The 23691-nt window shown below is 45.9% G+C and overlaps 1 protein-coding gene across 1 annotated transcript in view; it reads left to right on the top strand.

Moving 5' to 3' along the window:
• The window catches only part of LOC137341652 (F-box and leucine-rich repeat protein 13-like), a 239183-nt gene that overhangs the window by 47289 nt on the left and 168203 nt on the right, over window positions 1–23691 (top strand). Inside the window, exons 5-6 of the mRNA XM_068004991.1 lie at window positions 15728–15832; window positions 23210–23305. Coding sequence (XP_067861092.1) covers window positions 15728–15832; window positions 23210–23305 — 201 coding nt within the window. The remainder of the gene's footprint in view (window positions 1–15727; window positions 15833–23209; window positions 23306–23691) is intronic.

The raw sequence follows: 23691 nt of genomic DNA, 5'->3' as shown, positions 1-23691 counted from the left end.
GGCATAAAGTCAGTATTGGGGCACAAAAGTATGGGTGGAAATTGGCAACGCAAATTCCCTGCCCATTTCATGTTGCCCACCCGCATCCGGTCAGTCACAGAATAAGCGAAAGGTGACCTTGTCCAAAACTGGCAGGAGGCTAATTTTAGTGTGATAATGAATAGTATAAATACTTGTTTAGGGCAACACACCTGCTCCCATGTTCTATGCTGAGATATAGTCAGTGTGCCGAATGATCATTAATAGGGGCATCCAAGAAACATTAAAAGTATGACAGGAGTGCAGATTCTTTTAAAGCTGCAATCCCCATTTTGATAGTCATGAATTTTGAAGTGGAAAATGGCATTATTTTAGAATGGACATTCCAAACGGTCCTTTTTGTTTCTGGACTCGTTGATCTCCCATGGTGCTGCATATGAAGAATCAAGACCAATTGTAGTTTTCAGATGAAGTAGGATGAAAGGGCAGGGGCAAGGCAGCAAACGTAATTCAGTCTCTATTTTAAAGGCTTAGATTTTGTCATTTTTATATTCCATCATAAATTCCTATGGTCACATTTATAATGAAAACTGTCTACGTTGTTTTACAACCTCCCAGCAATGGCAGTGCTGCAGCGTCTCCACTGGTGGGAGAGTGTGATTACAATGTGACATATTTACGTTGGTAGTTTCTATTTTACATGTGGAGATAAGAATCTATAATAGAAAAAGTTGACAGATGTAAGATGTTTAATATATTACCAGTAGATTTCCCATAGCTTCAATCACGATCAGATAATATGGTGTTTTATAACAATAGGGATATTTATGGCATGTATGGGATAAATTAGAGCCATTAATTTACCATAACTGTGAGTCAAGTTTCATTTTTATTAAAATGTATTCTGATATTTTTACTGGTGCTTCAGGTGTTAGATTTCACAACTCTGCCCATTATTCTGTGAAAACTGTAAATGAGTGGCCTTTATATTTTATATTTAACTATGTATTATAGCTTCAGGTGTTAGATTTCACAACTCTGCCCATTATTCTGTGAAAACTGTAAATGAGTGGCCTTTATATTTTATATTTAACTATGTATTTAATTTTTGTCCCTTACCATTTTTAAAGCTGAAAATACACAGCAAGATGGTGTGCAAGATACACTAATTGGAGGTAGTTATTATGGGGTAAAATTTCCTGGGGTGTTCTCCTGAATGGCTGGCATAACTTCGGCTAAAGATTAGTAGAAACCCTGGGGAAACGGCGTAAACAGATTACTGCCGATCTTCTGCTGAAGTTATAGCAAGAGATTGGGAGGAGCCCCAAGAAAATTTTACACCCTGGTATTTAGCAGTTCTGGGAAGGGGGAATTGGGTTTAGCTGCACTTGAGAGCAATATGCTTCGTTAACAGTCTATGCTTTGCTAGCTCTGGAGGATGGCCTGGGCATTGGTAGCACTGGGGAATGTTCTGGGGTTTGCAGCATGGGGTGCCCTTTGATTTGGCATTACTGTGGAGATGGAGCTGAGCTTTGGCACAGCTGGGAGTTGAATGTGAGATTTAGCTCACTGGGGGATTCCTGGTGTTTGTCAGCAATGAAGGGAGGGGCAGGGTATGGGGCTGACAGCATTAGTTGTGGAGTGGGGGGGATCCCATATCTGCCAGCAGAAGGCCAGATAACGGCAGGGGAGCCCAGAAAATTCAATAACAGCAACAACTTGCATTTATGTAGTTCCATTAATGTAGAAAACATCCCAAGGCACTTCACAGAAGCATTACCATCGCCGAATCCCCCACCATCAACAGCCTGGGGGTCACCATTGAGCAGAAACTTAACTGGACCAGCCATATAAATACTGTGGCTACGAGAGCAGGTCAGAGGCTGGGTATTCTGCGGTGAGTGACTCACCTCCTGACTCCCCAAAGCCTTTCCACCATCTACAAGGCACAAGTCAGGAGTGTGATGGAATACTCTCCACTTGCTTGGATGAGTGCAGCTCCAACAACACTCAAGAAACTCGACACCCTCCAAGATAAAGCAGCCCGCTTGATTGGCACCCTATCCACCACCCTAAACATTCACTCCCTTCACCACCGGCGCACGGTGGCTGCAGTGTGTACCATCCACAGGATGTACTGCAGCAACTCGCCAAGGCTTCTTCGACAGCACCTCCCAAACCCACGACCTCTACCATCTAGAAGGGCAAGAGCAGCAGGCACATGGGAACACCACCACCTGCACGTTCCCCTCCAAGTCACACACCATCCCGACTTGGAAATATATCGCCGTTCCTTCATTGTCGCTGGGTCAAAATCCTGGAACTCCCTTCCTAACAGCACAGTGGGAGAACCGTCACCACACGGACTGCAGCGGTTCAAGAAGGCGGCTCACCACCACCTTCTCGAGGGCAATTAGGGATGGGCAATAAATGCTGACCTCGCCAGTGACGCCCACATCCCGTGAACGAATAAAAAAAAAATCGAACAAAATGGATGCTGAACCAAATAAGGAGATATTTATTAGGTGTAACTAAAAGCTTGGTTAAAGAGGTGGGTTTTAAGGAGGGTCAAAGTAGGAGAGGGTATTGGAGAGGTGGAGAGATTTATGGAGGGAATTCCAGAGCATTGGGACTAGACAGTTAAGGCATGGCTGCTAATGGGGGCAAAGGGAGTGGAGGATGCACAATAGGCCAGAGTTGGAGGAACGCATAGTTTTCAGAAGGTTGTAGGGCTGGAGGAGGTTACAAAGATAGGGAAGGGTGAGGTCATAAAGAATTACAATTTTAAATTTGAAGCATTGGGGAACTGAGAGCCAATGTAGGTCTCCGAGCACAGGACTGAGCAGGTCTTGGTGCAGGATAGGATACGGGCAGCACAGCTTTGGATGAGGTGAAGTTTATGGAGGATGGGAGGCCAGCCAGAAGAGCATTGGAATAGTAAAGCATGGAGGTGACAGAGGCATGGATGAGGGTTTCAGCAGCAGATGGACTGAGGTTGGGTTGGTGGCGACAACACTCGAAGCTTAAGACCATCCAGAACAAAGCAGTCCGCTTGTTTGACACTTCATCCACTCCCTCTATCACTGGCGTACCATGGCTGCAGTGTGTACTATCTGCAGAAATGCACTGCAGGAACTCACCGAGGCTTCTTCGGCAGCACCTCCCAAGTCCATGACCTGCGTCACCTAGAAGGACAAGGTCAGCAAGTGCTTGGGAACACCATCGCGTCCAAGTTTCCCTCCAAGTCGCACACCATTCTGACTTGGAAAATTATTGCCATTCCTTCATCGTTGCTGAGTCAAAATCCTGGAACTCCCTACCTAACAGCATTGTGAAAGCACCTTCACCACATAGGTGGCAGCGTTTCAAGTAGCTGCCCGCTACCACCTTCTCAAAGGCAACTAGGGATGTGCAATAAATGTTGCCCTTGCCAGTGACACCTACGTCTTGAGAATGGATTTTTAAAAAATATTACGGTGGTGGAATAAGGTGGTCTTTGTGATGGAGATGATATGGGGTTAGAAGTTCAGCTCAGGTCAAAAAAGATGCTGAAGTTGCGAACAGCCTGGTTCAACCTGAGACAGTGGCTGGGGAGGAGGATGGAATCGATGGCGAGGGTAAGGAGTTTATGGCAGATGCCGAAGATAGTGGCTTCGGTCTTCCCAGGAAGGATTGGAAGGGTGAGTCGGCTTTTGGAATAGGAACTGAAATGACTGTAGCTAAGAAGGTAAATACAAGCTTCTATCTGTTGGGAGGTTGGTGTGGAAGTGCTGCTGGGCCAAATTAGAGAACAGAGGGATGCCATTGTTGAAGTAACAGGGAAGATGCCATCAGATACAGCAGCATAGGCCATGAGGAAGGGTGTGGCTGTGGCTATGAGTGGAAGCTGCATAACCCCAGGGAAAAAGTTTAAGGACTTCACTAGGTCAGCAAAGGTAAGAGTGTTTTCAAATGAATGACAGAGCAGAGAACTGAATCACAACAAAGCAAATGGGTATTCTGTAAAACAGGAGTCAAGCATTTCCCTTTAGGGTATCACATTCCACTCTCACTGTCCTTTGTTTCAGAAGTAAAGTCATTTGGCAGTATTCGTGTTAAATCTCACATCCTGTAATGCATGCTAGCACACTGAGTCTCACATCCTAGGTCCTTGCTCCCTGACACCTACAATTATTTTACCATCCATTCCATGAATCCTGACTGATTGTGACTGCAGAATCCAGAAATTGCAGCAGCCAAATCAACATTATGCATTTTTTCTGCAGAAGAAGACAGTACACAATGCCAAGGAATGCTAGGTTACTGGAAGAGAATGTAGAAAAATCCAGTATTTGATACCACATGAAGTTGAAGCAATAGCCATAATTGGTTTCCACTTGACTTCCTGGCAGTTGAAGATGGAGATATGGGAGTTTCTGTGCCTTCAGTGTCTTTTTTAATGTTTCTATGTATTCTTCCATCTTTTCAACAGCTATTGCTTTGCTGGCAACAAATCCACAAAGTAGCTGATTAAGATAGAATTCTACTTAAGCACGTTGATAGAATCATAGAAAATTTATGGCACAGAAGGAAGCCATTCGGCCCATCGTGTCTGCGCCGGCTGAAAATGAGCCACCCAGCCTAATCCCACTTTCCAGCACTTGGTCCGAAGCCATGTAGGTTACGACACTTCAGGTGCACATCCAGGTACTTATTAAATGAGTTGAGGGTTTCTGCCTCTACCACCCTTTCAGGCAGTGAGTTCCAGACCCCCACAACCCTCTGGGAGAAAAAATGTCTCCTCAGCTCCCCGCTAATCCTTCTACCAATCACTTTAAATCTATGCCCCCTGGTTATTGACCTCTTTGCTAAGGGAAATAGGTCCTCCCTATCCAATCTATCTAGGCTCCTCATAATTTTGTACACCTCAATTAAATCACCCCTCAGCCTCCTCTGTTCCAAGGATAATAACCCCAGCCTATCCAATCTTTCCTCATAGCTAAAATTCTCCACTCCTGGCAACATCCTCGTAAATCTCCTCTGTACCCTCTCTAGTGCAATTACATCTTTCCTGTAATGTGGTGACCAGAACTGTATGCAGTGCTCAAGCTGTGGCCTAACTAGTGTTTTATACAGTTCCAGCATAACCTCCCTGCTCCTATATTCTATGCCTCGGCTAATAAAGAAAAGTATTCCATTTGCCGCCTTAACTACCTTATCTACCTGTCCTGCTGCCTTCAGGGACCTGTGGACATTTCCTCCAAGGTCCCTCACTTCCTCTACACCTCTCATTATCCTCCCATTTATTGTGTATTCCCTTGCCTTGTTTTCCCTTCTCAAATGCGTTACCTCACATTTCTCTGGATTGAATTCCACTTGCCACTTTTTTGCCCACTTGACCAGTCCATTGATATCTTCCTGCAGTCTACAGCTTTCCTCCTCACTATCAAGCACACGGCCAATTTTTGTATCATCTGCAAACTTCTTAATCATGCCCCCTACATTTAAGTCCAAACCATTAATATTAACCACAAAAAGCAAGGGACCTAGTACTGAGCCCTGCAGAACCTCACTGGAAACATCCTTCCAGTCACAAAAACACCCATCGACCGTAACCTTTTGCTTTCTGCCACTGAGCCAATTTTGGATCCAACTTGCCACTTTCCCTTGGATCCCATGGGCTTGTACTTTTTTGACCAGTCTGCCATGTTGGACCTTGTCAAAAGCCTTGCTAAAATCCATGTAGACTACATCAAGTGCACTACCCTCATCTACCCTCGTTGTCACCACCTCAAAAAATTCAATCACGTTAGTCAGACACGACCTTCCCTTAACAAATCCTTGCTGACTGTCCTTGATTACTCCGTGCCTTTCTAAGTGACGGTTTATCCTGTCCCTCAGAATTGATTCCAATAATTTGCCTACCACTGATGTTAGACTGACTGACCTGTGATTACTCGGTCTATCCCTCGCTCCCTTTTTAAACAACGATACAACGTTAGCAGTCCTCCAATCCTCCGGCACCATGACTGTATCCAGTGAGGTTTGGAAAATGATGCTCAGAGCTCTGTTTCCCCCCTTGCTTCTTTTAACAGCCTGGGATACATTTCATCCAGCCCTGGTGATTTATCTACTTTCAAAGATGCTAATCCCCTTAATACTTCCTCTCTCACTATGTTTATCCCATCCAATATTTCACACTCCTCCTCCTTAACTACAATGTCTGCTTCGTCCCTCTCTTTTGTGAAGACAGTCGCAAAGTATTCATTAAGAACCATACCAACATCTTCCACCTCCACACATGGGTTACCTTTTTGGTCTCTAATGAGCTCTACTCTTTCCTTAGTTATCCTCTTGCTCTTAATGTATTTATAAAACATCTTTGGGTTTTCCTTGATTTTACTTGCCAATATTTTTTCATGCCCTCTCTTTGCTTTCCTAATTTCCTTTTTAATTTCACCCCTGCACTTTCCATACTCCTCTAGGCTTTCTGCAGTATTGAGTTCTCGGTGTCTGACATAAGCATTCCTTTTCTGCCTTATCTTACCCTATATGTTCCTTGACATCCACGGGGCTCTAGAATTGGCAATCCCACCATTTTTCTTTGTGGGAACATATTTACTCTGAACCCCTTGAACGCCTCCCACTGGTCTGACATTGATTTACCTTCAAGTAGCTGTTTCCAGTCCATTTTTGCTAAATCACTTCTCAGCTTAGTAAAATTGGCCTTTCCCCAATTGAGAACTTTAACTCCAGTTCTATCTTTGTCTTTTTCCCTAACTATTCTAAAACTAACTGAATTATGATCACTACCACCAAAATGCTCTCCCACTGCTACTCCTTCCATCCGCCCAGCTTCATTTCCTAAAACTAAATCCAGAACTACCCCTCTCTTGTTGGGCTTGCTACGTACTGGCTAAAAAAGTTCCCCTGAATGCAATTTAAGAATTTTGTGCCCTCTATGCCTTTCACATTGTTTGTATCCCAGTTAATATTAGGGTAGTTGAAATATCTTACTATTACTGCCCTTTTGTTATTGCACTTCTCAGAAATTTGCCTACATAGTTGCTCTTCTATCTCCCTCTGACTGTTTGGAGGCCTATAGTACACTCCCAGTAGTGTGACTGCCTCTTTTTTGTTCCTTAGCTCAACCCATATGGCCTCATTTGACGATCCTTCTAACATATCATCCCACCTCACAGCTGAATTGTCCCTTTAACCAAAATTGCCACCCCCTCCTTTTTTATCCCCCTCTCTATCTCATCTGAAAACCCTGTAACCAGGAACATTGAGCTGCCATTCCTGCCCCTCTTCAAGCCATGTTTCTGTAATAGCTAATATGTCATACTGCCACACGTCTATCTGTGCCCTCAGCTCATCTGCCTTATTCACTATACTCCTTGCATTGAGGTATATACCTTTAAACACTGCCAAACTCCTTTGTAGTTTATTTTCTAACCTTTGTTTCCTCTGCCTTCCAAACTCACTTACTAATTTTCTGCCTTCCATCTCCAGTTGTGATTCTGTCCCATCTGGATCTACACTCAGGTTCCCATCTCCCTGCTAAGCTAATTTAAACCCTCCCCAACTGCAACCCCCCACCCCCCCCCCCACCACAAGGATATTGATCCCAGACCTGTTGAGGTGCAACCCGTCCGGCTTGTACAGGTCCCATCGCTTCCACAACCGGTCCCAATGCCCCAGGAATCTAAGGTCCTCCCTCCTGCGCCATCTCTCCAGCCACGCATTCATCTGCTCTATCCTCCTATTTCTATACTCACTAACGCGTGGCACTGGGAGTAATCCGGAGATTACTACCTTTGAGGTCCTGCTTGTTGATCTCTTTCCTAACTCCTTAAAATCTGCCTGCAGGACCTCATCCCTCTTTCTACCTATGTCGTTGGTACTGATATGGACCACGACCTCTAGCTGTTCACCTTCCCCTCCCAGAATGTTCTGCAGCCGCTCAGTGACATCCTTGACCCTGGTACCAGGGAGGCAACATACCATCCTGGAATCACGTCTGCGGCTTCAGAAATGCCTGTCTGCTCCCCTAACTATAGAATCCCCTATCACTATTGCTCTCCTGACCTTTCTCCTTTCCTCCTGTACAGCTGAGTCACCCATGGTGCTATGGTCTTGGCTCTGGCTGCACTCCCCAGAGGAACCCTCTCCCCCACCAGTATTCAGAACTGAATACTGGATAGAGAGTGAGATGCCCCCAGGGGACTCCTGCACTAGCTGCCTGGTCCTCCTTGCCTGTCTGGCGGTTAACAGTACTGTATTTTCCTCCAGAGGTTGCAAGGCAGAAGACAGCTGAGAACATTGCTGAAGAGTAAGACTTTGTAGTCTCCTCTAACTTGGGCAACACTAGCGACCAATCACTCATGCCATCAATCACCCTCCTCCTTGCACTCAACAGCCCAAAGACATCCACTTCAGGTGGTACTGATTGTTTACCTGCAAGCCAGCTGGCTGATTTCTGGGTGGCAAGTGAACAGGCAGCATTTAAATGAGGCTCTGGAGTTAAAATACCCCAGCTTGAAACTTAGGCCAGCAAATTTGTTTCACACTCAAACTGTCAGTGAAATTTAAAAAGATTGGGACAATTAAAGGGGAGTATCACAATAGGGTGACAAAAATCCTGTAGGCCGTTGGAGAGCCTTAAATTGCATCTTAATCCATTATCAAGTCTTGTGAAGACTAAAAGGGGAGGAGACTAAGATGAGAAGGACAAAAATGAAGGGAAAGGAAATCCAAAGTGCAGGCATGAGCCTGCAGGCAAGTAATAGAGCAGCCCAGAACCTGACCCATGTATCACAGCTACTGAAATGGAGGTATTATACGAAGTGGCTGTAAGGTTGGTGATCCTATGTGCCACTCCATGGCACCATCCCCAAAGGTCAGCTTTGAAGCATGCCTTCAAGCAGGAGGAGCCACATCTCAGGCCAAGCTGATTACTCCAGTCACTTGATGTGCTAGGCTTATGCGGCATGGTAGTTGTATTTGGCTGTCAGCTGACCCTGATTGTGAAGACCATTCCTCGTGGTCATTGTCAGGTAGTTATGTAGAGTTCTGCAAAAATGGTTGGTGGCATCTTGGTGGGAGAGGCCAATTAGGCTACTCCAACTATTGATGATCTTAATATGCCTCTTTCATGCAGTGCCATTTATAGTGTGATATACTGTGAATGGGGTAAAGAAGCACCTATACAATGGTTAGTCAAAGATTCACATATCTGAGTGATGCCATTGAGTGTGCTGTCCCAACTTCCTTTGGGAAAAGGAGTCTCCATCAACAATATTTTTTGCCAGAATATATTCACCTCTGTCTCCAGAAGCAGGTATACAGGTACCAGCAGTTGGGCATGTTACATTTGTGCTGCCTGCTGTAAATGATTGTGGTTTGCAGCCAGCATTACCTGCACTGTTGATTGGCAGCACGCATCAGCCCCGATATCGCAAGTGCCTCGCGCTTCTTAAAGGCAGCCTGCACCTCTTAAAGGGGAGGTGCATTGTAGCTGCAAGTAGTGATGGGAGTCATTTTAAAACAAATCTGTGCCATGATACTTTGAAGAATGGCTGCGCCTGGGAGAGAGCGTGTACCAAGGTTCTCTGATGATGCACTGGAGGCCTTCGTGCAAGAGGTTGAAGGAGGAGCATCCTGTATCCACAGGGGAGGCAGGAGGCCCTCCAGGCATATGCTCAAGAAGCAATGGGAGGAAATAGCGGTAAATGCCAGGAGCATAGCTCCAAGAACATGAATGCAGGGCAGGAAGAAGTTCAATGATTTAAAATGAGTTGTCAAGATGAATGAGTTCAAGCTTCAGGTGGCATATCATACCAACTGCACCACTAGCCTCATCCACTAATCAATTCACTAAACCCCCATCAACCAGCTACCAACAAACTCTTTTAGAATCATATGCTTTATCTCACCCTCACACACTAGCACTGTTGCAAGCCTCATACCCACAGCTCACGCACACTGGTAGCTATTCAATCATGACAACCACATCACCCAAACATCTTGCAGGCCACTCACTGACACACTTCCCTCTTTCTTGCAGGAGAAGGTGGCGCAAAACAGGAGGCAGCAAGTGGCAGTGGCTCCATGAAACACAAACCTGTTGTCCTTTCCCAGAATGACAGCATTCCTGCTCCCACCCCTGCCACTCGGTCAGTGCCCTTGCTGTTGCCTGCCAGCCAGCCAGCCCACTCCCTGTGGAGTATTGAAACTTTATCCAACTATAGGAAACCTCTATGAAAACATACAAATACACCAGCAGCCAGAAGAAATAATCCAGCAACTTACTCCTGCCTGATCCATTTAAATACCGCTCGGTGGGGGGAGGGGGGGTCCTTCATGCCCTTTAAGTCATGTTCAGCTATGTGAGGCTCAGACAGTGCGTTGGATGGAGTGTGCAGTTCTAAAATAGCAGCGGTCCCTTTAAATCAGTATTGCACACTGATTCATGTCATAAATGCCCTACTCTGCATGCTGCTAGCGATCGTTATGTGCTGATGCGTGCTGCCAATCAACAGTGCAGGTAATGCTGGCTGCACACCACAATCATTTACAGCAGGCAGCACAAATGTAACATGCCCAACTGCTGGTACCTGTATACCTGCTTCTGGAGACAGAGGTGAATATATTCTGGCAAAAAATATTGTTGATGGAGACTCCTTTTCCCAAAGGAAGTTGGGACAGCACACCCGCAAAGCCCTTTCACAAAATGGCGTCCTGCGCACTTCCCATCGGAAGTGTGCGCACTCATCTTGGACCCCATTTTCAAGGCTTAGTTGGTCCCGTAATGCCTAAAAAAAAGGTGCTAAACAGCCCAATTTCACCCCCTGCAACTCTCATGCAGCCAATCTTGCCTGGCATCCCTCCATTGATGTTCTTCCTCTTCTAAACATGTCAGATAGGGAGATTCCCATTGGGCAATCCATTGATGCCAATAATTGTGTTGGAGGGGAAAAAATTAAAACAATTAACTGAATGACTCACGAGAACCTAGGTGCTAGTAGAAACAAAATTCAAAAAATGAGTGAAATATGAAGGAAAGTCATTAACTAACATGGGCCCTTTAAACCACCTACTGCCACAACTGATTTCCTAGAAATCCTGGATGTCCATTTCAAATGAGTGTCCTTTAGACATGAATTCTGCATTATGGAATGATGGGAAATGGCTTGCAGGATGATATGCCACTAAATACATAATTTAGCGGAGTGAATGCCTGTTTGACCAATGCTACTGATCCCATCCAATTTTGGAAGCTATGCTATTGTATAAAGTGGCGGAGTTCCAGTAGGTTGAAATTCCTGCCCAAATTTGTTTACGAGACATCGAATTTACGCTGCAACAAGTGGTTGGCAATGGAAAATCCAGGCTACTTTGTTTTAATGTAAAGGAGACTATGCTTTAATTCATGATTTTTATTTATGTGGCTCGATTTTAAAAGGGCGGCAGGATGGCAGTGGGGGTGGGCGGGGTCAATGGGCGCGTGGCAAACCCGGATAATAAAAACTTAACTTTCCCTGCACGATCGCGACTTAATTGGTTGCCATTAATCTTGTTTCCGGGTTTGCCCTCCAAAAGCTGCGCAGTGGGCAGACTGTGCACCCGCATGACAGGCTGTCAGCTGGAGCGTCTACATTTAAAGAGCCATTGCTCCAATTAATTTTGCTGGAGCAAAGAATCAGACGACCCAATGGAGCAGTACAGGGGCAAGGCTGTTCTGAGATTCAGCGATGCCTCACTTCAGCTGCTACTGACCGGGGTGAGGAGGAGGAAGGAACTATTTTACCCGGCCGACAGGAGGAAGTGCCCTGCCTCTGCCACCAAGAAGGCCTGGCTCGAGGTGGCAGAGGAGGTCACCAGCAGCAACAACATATTCCAACCTGGGTCGAGTGCAGGAAGCGTTTCAATGACCTAACTAGGTCAGCAAAAGTGAGTACACTTACTGATTCTCCTGCATTCCATGTTCCACATCATCAACACCCACCGCCCCCCCCACAACTCATTCTGCACTGCCAAGACCACTCTATCACATCACTCCTCACACCCTCTTAAGGCTCATCCTCAATTTACCTGCACTTCCTTACCTCCCCATTTGTGACCCCACCATTACCACTCACCCCAATCCTTATCCAATGTGATGTCTTTGTCTCATACTCACGCTCTGATGCACCTCTTTCACTGTCAGCCTTACCCAAACCTATGCATTCATCGGTTGGCCACTTCACCATCACTCACTCCCACGTCTGTACTTTCTCCGCTTCTAGGAGAAGAGAGCTCAAAATGCACACGAGAGGGCAAGGACTGGAGGGGTTCTCCACAAATAGTGGTCCTCACAGATGCGGAGGAGGAGGCCCTGGAGATCAGCCAAACCCTCGAGTGCCTGTCTATGGGGGATGCCGAGACTGGCACCCCACAAACGGCTGGTGACACAACTTCAACATTCATCACACACAACATGAATTGATGTTAACAATGCTTGGCATGTTGAACATTTCAGTATACTCATCGCAACATGACACATCTATGAAGATGCTTAATATTGCCTTCTGTTCTCTTACAGGCCCTTCAACGACCGCAGTGATGGCAAAGGGCAATTCCTCAGAGGACCTGCCGGCCTCTGAGGGCGCACTGTCAATCTTAGCGAGCCATCCACCAGCGCAGATACTCACACCTCGGTGGGTCCTAATAGCCAGTTAGTTGGGTTGGCACCTGGTGAGTCACCACACATGAGTGAGCACAAGCAGACACTGGTGGCAGGGAAAGCTGTGGAGGGTCCTCAGCGGTGGGCGCACTCCTCTCCAGGCTCTGCTCAGCTGGACTCAGATGCTGAACCCCGGGGGCCATCCTTTAAAAGGAGAACGATCGAGGGACAGCAGCACGTTTGCGAGGTGCTGGATCAGATGCCACACACACTCTCCACAATAACCCAGAGGATGGTGGAGTCCACCTCCTGCATCAGTGGAATGGTGGCACAGGTACGTGAGGGAATCTCTGAGATAGTGTCACAGGTGACGTGAGGAACTGTCTGAGATAGTGTCGCACCTAACTGCTGAAATGTCTGAGATAGTGCTGTAGGCAACTGCGGAAATGTCTGAGATAGTGCCACAGGTAAGTGCAGGAATGTCTGCGATGGAGAGAAGGCTAGCCTCCGTTGAGATTCAAGCACAGCTCACAAATGAGTCCATTCAGGCCCTGACAACAGCCGTGCGGACTCAGGGTGAACAACATTCTGCCATCTTAAACAGACTGACAGATACTTTAGAAGTGGCCTTCCAACGCATCACACATGTCCACCAACTATTGTCCAGCAGGGTGGTAGGAGTGATGTGGGCCTGGCCCAAGAGCGGGATGATGGTGAAAGGGGACATGGAAGTGGGGATGCCATTCAAAGTGCTCCCACGTCTCACCCCTTGCTCCCCTCTCAACCAGTACCCACAATGCTGCCTCCTCTCCAGGTGGCCGAGTCAGCCCCTATCCAGGTGCAGGTGGAGCAATCTTTGGAGGGGCCCTCACAGTCTCCAAAACCCAGAGGGTGTAGGCCCAAAGCATCTAATCGGTCAGGGCATGAACAAGAGCAACCTGCCACTACCTCTGCTGCAGCCACAGGGATGCACCACGTAGAAGCGGTAGGAAAAGAAAGGCTAAGGATTTGTGATCACGACGGGTATGTACAAGGGTGTCTGACAGATTGTCATGTTTTTCATTTATATTTGCTTTTTGTTAAAGTAATATTAAATGTTATCATTCTCACCACTACTGCCACGTCTTGCCCATTCTTGACTGGCTTTTGTGATAGCGCCCTTTCATGTGCTTCACCATGAACTGTGACACTGATGCCACCCAGTGGGTCACCTTACAGGGGGTGTATGTGTAGTTGCAGGACTGTTTTGTGCAGGGAATGTGGTGGGGGGGGGGGGGATGCTAGCGTTGGTGCTGGTCTTTCCAGGTGGTGATCTTATGAGAACTGTTCACATATGAGTGACTCCCTGGCCTCATGAGCAGCCAGGCGAGTCGCTGCTCTGCCCATGGGTTCCTCCTCCTCCTCCTCGTCCTCCTCCTGCTCCTCCACAATGTGGATGGCAGATGTGGATGGTGGATGAGGGGATGGGGCCACCTCAACCAGTACCCCTCTCTGTTGCGCAATATTGTGCAGGACACAACACACTACAATAATGCGACCCACTCTTGCCAGTGCATAATGAAGCACTCCCCCAGAATGATCGAGGCACCGAAATCACATCTTGAGTAGCCCTATTGCATGTTCAATTATAGAACTGCTGGCAATGTGATTATTGTTGTATCGACCCTGTTGCTCACTGATGGGATTCCTCAGAAGTGTCACGAGCCACATGTGCAAGGGGTATCCCTTGTCCCCGAGGAGCCAGCCCTTAAGGGTGTTCGGTGTGTGGAAGTGGCCCGGGATGTTGGATTCCCTCAGAGTGAACGAATCGTGGCAGCTCTGGCGCACACGTGAAGAAATCTTATGCGGTGGTCACAAATGAGCTGAGCGTTGATGGAGTGATAACCCTTTCTGTTGATGAACAGTCCTGGCTCATGTGGAGGTGCTCGGATTGCTATATGCGTGCAATCGATTGTACCCTGTACATGTGGGAAACCAGCCACAGAGTGGAATCCCACTGCCCTCTCCGTCTGGCTGAGGTCGTCCATGGGGAAGTTGACGTATTGCGAGGCTCTGGGAAACAAGCCGTCGGTGACGTGCCTTATGCACTTGTGTGCGGATGAGTGAAAGACCCCGGCGATGTCACCAGTGGTACCCTGGAACAATCTGGAGGTGAAGATGTTGAGGGCAGTGGTCACTTTAACTGTGACGGGTAATGAGATGCCGCTAGGCCTAGCCGGGAGCAGCTCGGCATGAAGGAGGCTGAAGATGTCTGCGACCAACTGGCGGCTCACTCTCAGCCGCCATATGCAATTCTGCTCAGAGAGGTCCAGGAAGCTGAGGCTCGGTCTGGCGAGGGTAGTGCCTCTTGTGACGTCGCTTTCTCTGTTGTTCCCCTCTCTGCTCTTGCGCCTGTGGCACAGCACTGTGTTGTGGAGCTCCAAGTGGTGGAAGTGCACGCCATGCTGGCGAGGATGATGATGTTCCTCGTCCTCAGATGTAATGGTGAATGCAGCAGTCGCGCTCCCCATCCGACGGTGTCAGTTTGAGGGGGTCTGAAAAGTTGGTAAATATGTGCAAACAGAACAATTCTGAGTGGAAACCAAGAATTCTCAGTCGAAACACAAAGATCTCCCAGCCAAAAGTTTGTCTGAGAGAACTGAGTGCCCTGCTGCAATAACTTACTTTTTATCCCCATCTGTCAAATAGGCATTTCAATGTCCAAATCGCTGCTGGCTGAAACATGACTCCTTCACCGTGGCATGTTTCACACAGCACTGGAAACACGCTGAGGCAGCGTTGAAATCGCTTGCCAGCATAATTAATTACATTCATGGACATTTCAAGTACTTAAAGTACTTGAATTGTTGGTTTAAATATCGTCCCACTGGCTTTAGTTGCCGGTGGGACTTAGGGGTTCGGGAACGGCGCGCGCACCCAGATGACTCTGGGTCGTGCACATTCTTCAGCATGTTGGAGCCTGGATTTCTGCCCGCTCCAATAAAACATGATTTTTTTGCCCCAACGCACCTGGACTTTTCTTTCAAAATTGAGCCCATGGTGTTAGTATAATGTCAGATTTCACTGTGGTCTTACATGTGCTGCTGTTTTCTCTTCTTATAGCGCCTGGAACGAGGAGAATTGGATGAGGAGAGTGATATACAATTGGTAACCACGGGAGAGATGAAAGATAATATTTCCCACTTGCCTTGGCCAGCAGCACTAAAGGTTGTCATATATATTCCTACTTTGTTTGCTTTAGTTCTTATATGTTCCATTAAGAGGGTGCTTAAAGTGCTTTAACAGATACTTTATGTCCATAAAATAAATATAAACTTATGTGTAAGTAATCAAGGACTAGAAATTCTGATCCGTTTTGGAAAAGGAAATGCCACTGTCTGGGCAGGAGGAGGAATTTCAAGTGGAAACCATTTCTGATGCATTCTAGCCACATTGTGAAACCCTGATGAGGAGGGGAAGGCACTTGTTCCACTCTCCTACAGGCAACAGAAAATACATGTGTATGATGCAGGCATACACGCCATACAAGTGTCATAAGTGGGGCCCACAATGTCATTGCCTAATTGCAATGGGAATCAATCTGCAAGAGATCAATTGGCATTGGGAAAGCAGGAAATCGATGCAGGTACAGATCAACCCTAAATTATTTATCTTTGGTCAAACCACCCCTCCCCCAACTGAGCGACAAGGTGCTACTTTGAAATTCCATGGCCCCTTCAGGGCAGGTGCCCCAGTAGCATTGTAAATGGTGTGGGTGCCACCCTTTTATGCAAATAATCCTGGGATTTAGAACAAGGTCATTGCAGATTGATAGGTGGAAGTCTCTCACTGCAACACTTCCTGCGGCACAGTTGCTGAACCAGAATATTTACTCTCAAGTTTTTAATGTGCAGTTTACTTTTCATCTGCTAGGCTTTGTGGGTTCCATGAGCAGATCATTTAAATACCGAAACGTAACATCAATGAACTTACTATTATTTTGAAAACTTGTGTTCAGTGGACCTTTGATTAATTGAACCTATTTTAGCATTGCTTTACTCAATTTGATTTGAAGGAAATTGTTGTTTGAAAATTTTGGGGAGGTATTTAAGAAAGCTGGCAGATCTTTTGACACTTTGCTCACGGGAAGTCTGGGATGGTGATGTTTTACTGTTAACTTGACCTGTCCTTTTCATAGTATCATAGTAGGTACAGCACAGGAGGAGGCCATTTGGCCCATCGTGCCTTTGCCGACTGTTTGAAAGAGCTATCCAATTAGTCCCATTCCCCTGGTCTTTCCCCTTAACCCTGTAAATGTTTTCCCTTCAAGTATTTATCCAATTCCCTTTTGAAAGTTACTATTGAATCTACTTCCACCACCCTTTCAGGCAGTGCAATCCAGATCATTACAACCTGCTGCGTAAAAAAAATGTTTCATCATGTCACCTCTGGCTCTTTTGCTGATCACCTTATATCTCTGTCCTCTTGTTACCTTCTGCCACTGGAAACAGTTTCTCCTTATTTACTTTGTCAAAACCATTCATGATTTTGAACACCTCTTTCAAATCTCCTCTTAACCTTCTCTGTTCTAAGGAGAACAACCCCAGTTTCTCCAATCTCTCCAAATAACTGAAGCCCCTCCTCCCTGGTACCATTCTAGTAAATCTTTTCTGCACCTTCTCTCAGGCTTTGATATCCTTCCTGAAGTGTGGTGCCCAGAATTGAAAGCAATACTCCAGCTGAGGCCTAACCAGTGTTTTATAAAGGTTTAGCATAACTTCCTTTTGTACTCTATGCCTCGATTAATAATGCCCAGGATCCCACATACCTTTTTAATAGCCTTCTCAACTTGTCCTGCCATCTTCAAAGATTGTGTATGTGCACCTCCAGGTCTCTCTGTTCCTGCACCCCATAGTTTATATTGCCTCTCCTCATTCTTCCTACCAAAATGCATCACTTCACACTTCTCTGTGTTAAATTTCATCTCCCATATGTCTGCCCATTTCACCAGTCTGTCTGTGTTTTCCTGATGTCTGTTACTATCTTCCACCTTGTTTACTACATTTCCGAGTTTCATGTCATCTGCAAACTTTGAAATTATACCCTCTATACCCAAGTCCAGGTCATTAAGATATACCACTATATACTTCCCTCCAGTCTGAAAAACAACTGTTCACCACTACTCTCTGCTTTCTGTCCCCCTAACCAATTTTGTATCCACACTGCCACTCTCCCTTTAATCCTGTGGGCTCTAATCTTGCTAACAAGTCTATTATATGGTACTTTATCAAATGCCTTTTGAATGTCCATAGACACATCAACTGCACTACCCTCATCAACCCTCTGATTTACTTCATCAAAGAACTCAATCAAGTTAGTCAAACACGATTTTCCTTTAACAAATCCGTGCTGACTTTCATTTATTCGCCCATATTTTTCTAAGTGCCAATTTATTTTGTTGCGGATTTTTGTCTCTAAAAGTTTCCCCACCACCGATGTTAGGCTGACTGGCCTGTAATTGCCGAGTTTATCCCTCTCCCCTTTTTTGAACAGGGGTGTAACATTTGCAATCCTCCAGTCCTCTGGTACCATCCCCATATCTGAGGATTGGAAGACTGTGGCTAGAGCCTCCACAATTTCCACCCTTACTTCCCTCAGTAATCTAGGATGCATCCATCTGGACCAGGTGACTTTTCTACTTTGAATGCTGCCAATCTTTTAAGTACCTCCTCTTTATCTATTTTTATCCTATCCAATATTGCTACTACCTTCTCCTTTACTGCTACAATGGCAACATCCTCTTCTCTAGTGAAGATGGATGGAAAGTATTCATTTAGTGCCTCAGCGATGCCCTCTGCCTCCACAAGAATATCTTTTTTGTCCCTAATTGGTTCCACCCTTCCTTTGACTACCCTTTTACTATTTATATGTTTATAAAAGACTTTTGGGTTCCCTTTTATGTTAGCCGCTAATCTATTTTCAATCTCTTTCCCTTCTTATTTCCTTTTTTAGATCTCCACTGCACTTTCTATATTCAGCTTGGTTCTCTACTGTATTATGAGCCTTATATTTTTCATAAGCCTCCTTTTTCTGTTTCATTTTAATCTCTATATCTAGCTTTGGATACCCTTCCTTTCCCCCTCGTAGAGATATGTCTACTCTGTACCCAAACTAACTCCTCCTTCAAGGCCTCCCATTGTTCATTTACTCAATAAAGAGGAGGTATTTAAAAGATTGGCGGGACTCAAAGTAGAATGACCAATTTTTGATTCCAATCCACCTGGGCAAGATCACCTTTTAACTCATTGAAATTTGCCCTCCTCCAGTTAAGCATTTTCACATTTGATTGCTACTTGTCCTTTTCCATAACTATCCTAAACCTAATGGTATTATGAACACTGTTCCCTAAATGCTCCCCCACTGAAACATACTCCAACTGCCCCATTTCATTCCCCAGAACTATATCCAGCACCATTTCCTTCCTGGTTGGTCTGGAAACAGTGTTCCAGAAAGTTCTCTTGAACACATTTCAGGAATTGCTCCCCCTCTTTGCCCTTTACACTGTTACTGTCCCAGTCTATTTTCAGATAATTGAAGTCTCCCATTATCACCACTCTATAGTTCATGCATCTTTCTGTAATTTGCCTGCAAATGTGCACTCTTCTATCTCCTTCCCACTAATTTGGTGGCCTATAATACACACACACCCAGTAGCGTAATGGCTCCTCAATTGTTGCTTAATTCTAACCAAATAGATTCTGTCTTTGACCCCTCAACTACATCATCCCTTTCAGTGCTATAATAGTTTCTTTGATCAATACAGCCACCCCCTCCTTTTTTTCCTTCCCTGTCTTTCCTGAATATCTTATAGCCAGGAATATTAAATACCCAATCCTCCCCTTCTTTGAGCCAGGTCTCTGTTATTGCCACTATACCATAGTCCCATGTGGCGACTTGAGCCTGCAGCTCACCAACCTTATTTACCACGCCACGCGCATTTATGCACATGCACTCTGATCTCATCTTACACTGCCTCGCATTTGCCCCCTGTCTGATCCCTCCTATTTCTGAACTATGCTTTACCTTAGTGCTACTTGCCCCTCCCAGTCCTCTGCACACCTTGATTCTCCTCTCTAATGTTTCACCCTGATGCCTATCCCCCAGTCAAGTTAGTTTAAACCCTCCCCCACAGCACTAGTTAACCTCCTCGCAGGGACATTGATCCCAGCTCTGTTGAGGTGCAGCCTGTCCATCCTGAATAGATCTCTCCTGCCCCAGAACTGGTCCCAATGCCCCAGGAATCTGAAGCCCTCCCTCCTGCACCATTGCTTCAGTCACGCATTAACCTGTCTTATCTTACTATTCCTATACTCACTAGTGCACGGCACAGGGAGTAATCCAGAGATTACTACCTTAGGTTTAGCTTCCTCCCTAGCTCCTGAAACTCTGACTGCAGAACCTCGACCCTTTTCCTTCCTACGTCATTGGTTCCCACATGGACCATGACTTCTGGCTGTTCCCCTTCCCCCCTCAAAATGTTCTACACCCTCTCAGTGATGTCCTTTACCCTGGCACCAGGGAGGCGACATACCATGCGGGACTCATGGCGGTTGCAGAAATGCCTGTCGATCCCCCTGACTATTGAATCCCCTATAACAATTGCATTTCTTTTGGACCCCTATGCAACCGAGTCCCCCACAGTGCCATGGATTTGCTCCTGACTGCATTCCCCCAAGGTGTCAACACCCTCACTGGTATTTTTAAAAATTTGTTCTTGGGATGTGGGCGTCGCTGGCGAGGCCGGTATTTATTGCCCATCCCTAATTGCCCTTGAGGAGGTGGTGGTGAGCCGCCTTCTTGAACCGCAGCAGTCCGTGTGGTGAAGGTTCTCCCACAGTGCTGTTAGGAAGGGAGTTCCAGGATTTCAACCCAGCAACGATGAAGGAATGGCGATATATTTTCAAGTCGGGATGGTGTGTGACTTGGAGGGGAACGTGCAGGTGGTGTTGTTCCTATGTACCTGCTGCTCTTGTCCTTCTAGGTGGTAGAGGTCGCGGGTTTGGGAGTTGTTGTCGAAGAAGCCTTGGCGAGTTGCTGCAGTGCATCCTGTGGATGGTACACATTGCAGCCACTGTGCGCCGGTGGTGAAGGGAGTGAATGATGGTGTCGAGCTTCTTGAGTGTTGTTGGAGCTGCACTCATCCAGGCAAATGGAGAGTATTCCATCACACTCCTGACTTGTGCCTTGTAGATGGTGGAAAGGCTTTGGGGAATCAGGAGGTGAGTCACTCGCTGCAGAATACCCAGCCTCTGACCTGCTCTTGTAGCCACAGTATTTATGTGGCTGGTCCAGTTAGGTTTCTGGTCAATGGTGACCCCCAGGATGTTGATGGTGGGGGATTCGGTGATGGTAATGCCGTTGAATGTCAAGGGGAGGCGGTTAGACTCTCTCTTGTTGGAGATGGTCATTGCCTGGCACTTGTCTGGCGCAAATGTTACTTGCCACTTATGAGCCCAAGCCTGGATGTTGTCCAGGTTTTGCTGCATGCGGGCTCGGACTGCTGCATTATTTGAGGGGTTGCGAATGGAACTGAACACTGTGCAATCATCAGCGAACATCCCCATTTCTGACCTTATGATGGAGGGACGGTCATTGATGAAGCAGCTGAAGATGGTTGGGCCTAGGACACTGCCCTGAGGAACTCCTGCAGCAATGTCCTGGGGCTGAGATGATTGGCCTCTAACAACCACTACCATCTTCCTTTGTGCTAGGTATGACTCCAGCCACTGGAGAGTTTTCCCCCTGATTCCCATTGACTTCAATTTTACTAGGGCTCCTTGGTGCCACACTCGGTCAAATGCTGTCTTGATGTCAAGGGCAGTCACTCTCACCTCACCTCTGGAATAATTGTTTGTGAGTGCCACATTCCCAAGGGACTCCTGCACTGCCTGCCTGTTTCTCTTAGTCTGTCTGATGGTCACCCACTCTCTCTCCACCTGAACTCTCTGTAGTTGTGGGGTGACCACATCCTGAAACGTGCTATCCATGAAACTTTCAGCTTCCTGTATGCAATGTAGTGACACCAGCCACCCCTCAAGCTCCGAAACTCTGAGCTCGAGCAGTTGGCCGCACTTCCTGCACATGTGGTTTTCCAAGACACACAAAGTGTTCTGGAGTTCCCATATGGCACAGGATGTGTATGCGATGGGCCTCAACTGTCCTGCCATGTTAGCCAACAGTTATTTAAACTGCTTGACTAACTTTAAGGAACTTTACTATTTATCTGACACTAAAACACTAACCAATGAATTAAATACCTACCGACTTATCCTCGGCGCTCCTCCTTGCCTTGTTTTGATTCCTCGTTCAGCTCCCTTTATCCTCCGCTCAGTCTTAGCCTATAGTTCTTTGGTTTAAATCACTTAGCACCTCCTTCCCCCTCTGCACCTAATTCCCACACTCACTGAATTCCCAGTTGAATGTCCTCACTCTGTTAGCACTTCACTCCATTAGAGGTTCACTCTCTGTCTTTCCCAATCTCTGTGCTCTAGCTTAAGCTTTTAAGACCACTGTTCTAATTACGTAGATCCAGGTCTTTACAAGTCCTTCACTTTACATTGCCATATATCACTGCTGCTAAAAGATTATTTAAGTAGTCTTATTTAAGCCAGAAAGAAGCAACACTTGAACATTTTTCTTTCATATGTGTATTTGTAGTGACATGTACAACTGTAGGCACTGTGTGAACTGTTTTGGCCCTATTAGGGCGATTTTAACCCTGCTTGGCCGGCGGGAACAGATCAGGCAGGTAACTAAAATTGTTGCAGAGTACTTACCGCTCCATAAAGGGGACATCAACCGTATTTCCTAGTCTGCAGTACAAAGCTGAATTAAGCAGGTCACCAATGCCCTGTTCTCCAGGACTAACCAGTACATCACCTTCCCCATTGACCTCAACACTCGAAACAAGAGAGCTCGGAGAATTGCAGCACTGCCTAGTTTCCCTCATGTCCAGAGTGTCATTGACTACACATATGTTGCCATCAGGACACCAGAACACCAATGAACAGCATTCGTGAATAAGGAAGGCTACCACTCCGTTAATATCTAGCTAGTCTCCGATCATAGAAACAGGATCATGTAATTCTATGCCTGTTTTCTTGCTTGCAAGTGGGCAAGATTCTGTGGATTTAAATCAAAGACCAGATTTAGGAACAGCTTTGTTTAGATGTCCAAATCCCAAATTCAGATTGAAGTTTGTTAGTACTACTTTGAGAGTGCAGCATCAGGGTTGCGTTACCTGATATTTCACTTGTGGAGAATGGGCAAAGTTAATATCCTCACTCTAAACAGATTATATTTGGGTAAACTAGATTTTTTTAAACCCTGATTTGGATACAAGTTTGAAATTAACTATTACTTGCAAGTAAGAAAAAAATAACTTGAGAGCTTTAACTTGTTTCATGAAGCCATCTTCAAGGCTTGATAATGTTGAATTAAAAGATCATGGAAAACACTTAGTGAATGCTAAGTGCATTTAACAGTTAAATATACTGAAGTTGTGTTTGAATAACCATTTTCTAAATATTATTTCCTCCCTCCTAGATTTTCAATTATCTTGGCATCAGGGAGCTGGCAAGATGTGCACAAGTTTGTCAATCCTGGAAGGTGATTACACAAACAAGTTCTCTCTGGAGCAAGGTATGTTTAGTGATTGAGAACTAATATGGTTACTGAGAAAAGAAGAAACATGCATTTATATAGCACCTTGTCACATATCTCAAAAATCTCCCAAAGCATTACACATACTGTGGATGCTGGGACGATTGAAGCTTTCAAGATTGAGATCGATAGATTTTTGTTAGGTAAGAGTATCGAAGGATAAGGAGCTAAGGCGGACTAATAGAGTTGAGGTGAAATGGCGGAGCAGGCTCGAGGGGCCGAATGGCCTACTCGTGTTCTTATATCACTAGGGCTAATTTTAACTAACTCCGTTTGGCATAAATGGGGCGGTAATGACCGAAATTGGAATTGGGACATTTACCGCCCCGTTTATGCTGGCACTCCGACCGCTACCATCTTGGGTA

The sequence above is a fragment of the Heptranchias perlo genome, chromosome 24 (genome assembly GCF_035084215.1).
Source record: "Heptranchias perlo isolate sHepPer1 chromosome 24, sHepPer1.hap1, whole genome shotgun sequence".
Lineage (NCBI taxonomy): Eukaryota > Metazoa > Chordata > Chondrichthyes > Hexanchiformes > Hexanchidae > Heptranchias > Heptranchias perlo.
Note: the sequence above shows the minus strand (reverse complement) of the source record. Positions and strands in the feature narration are given on the sequence as shown.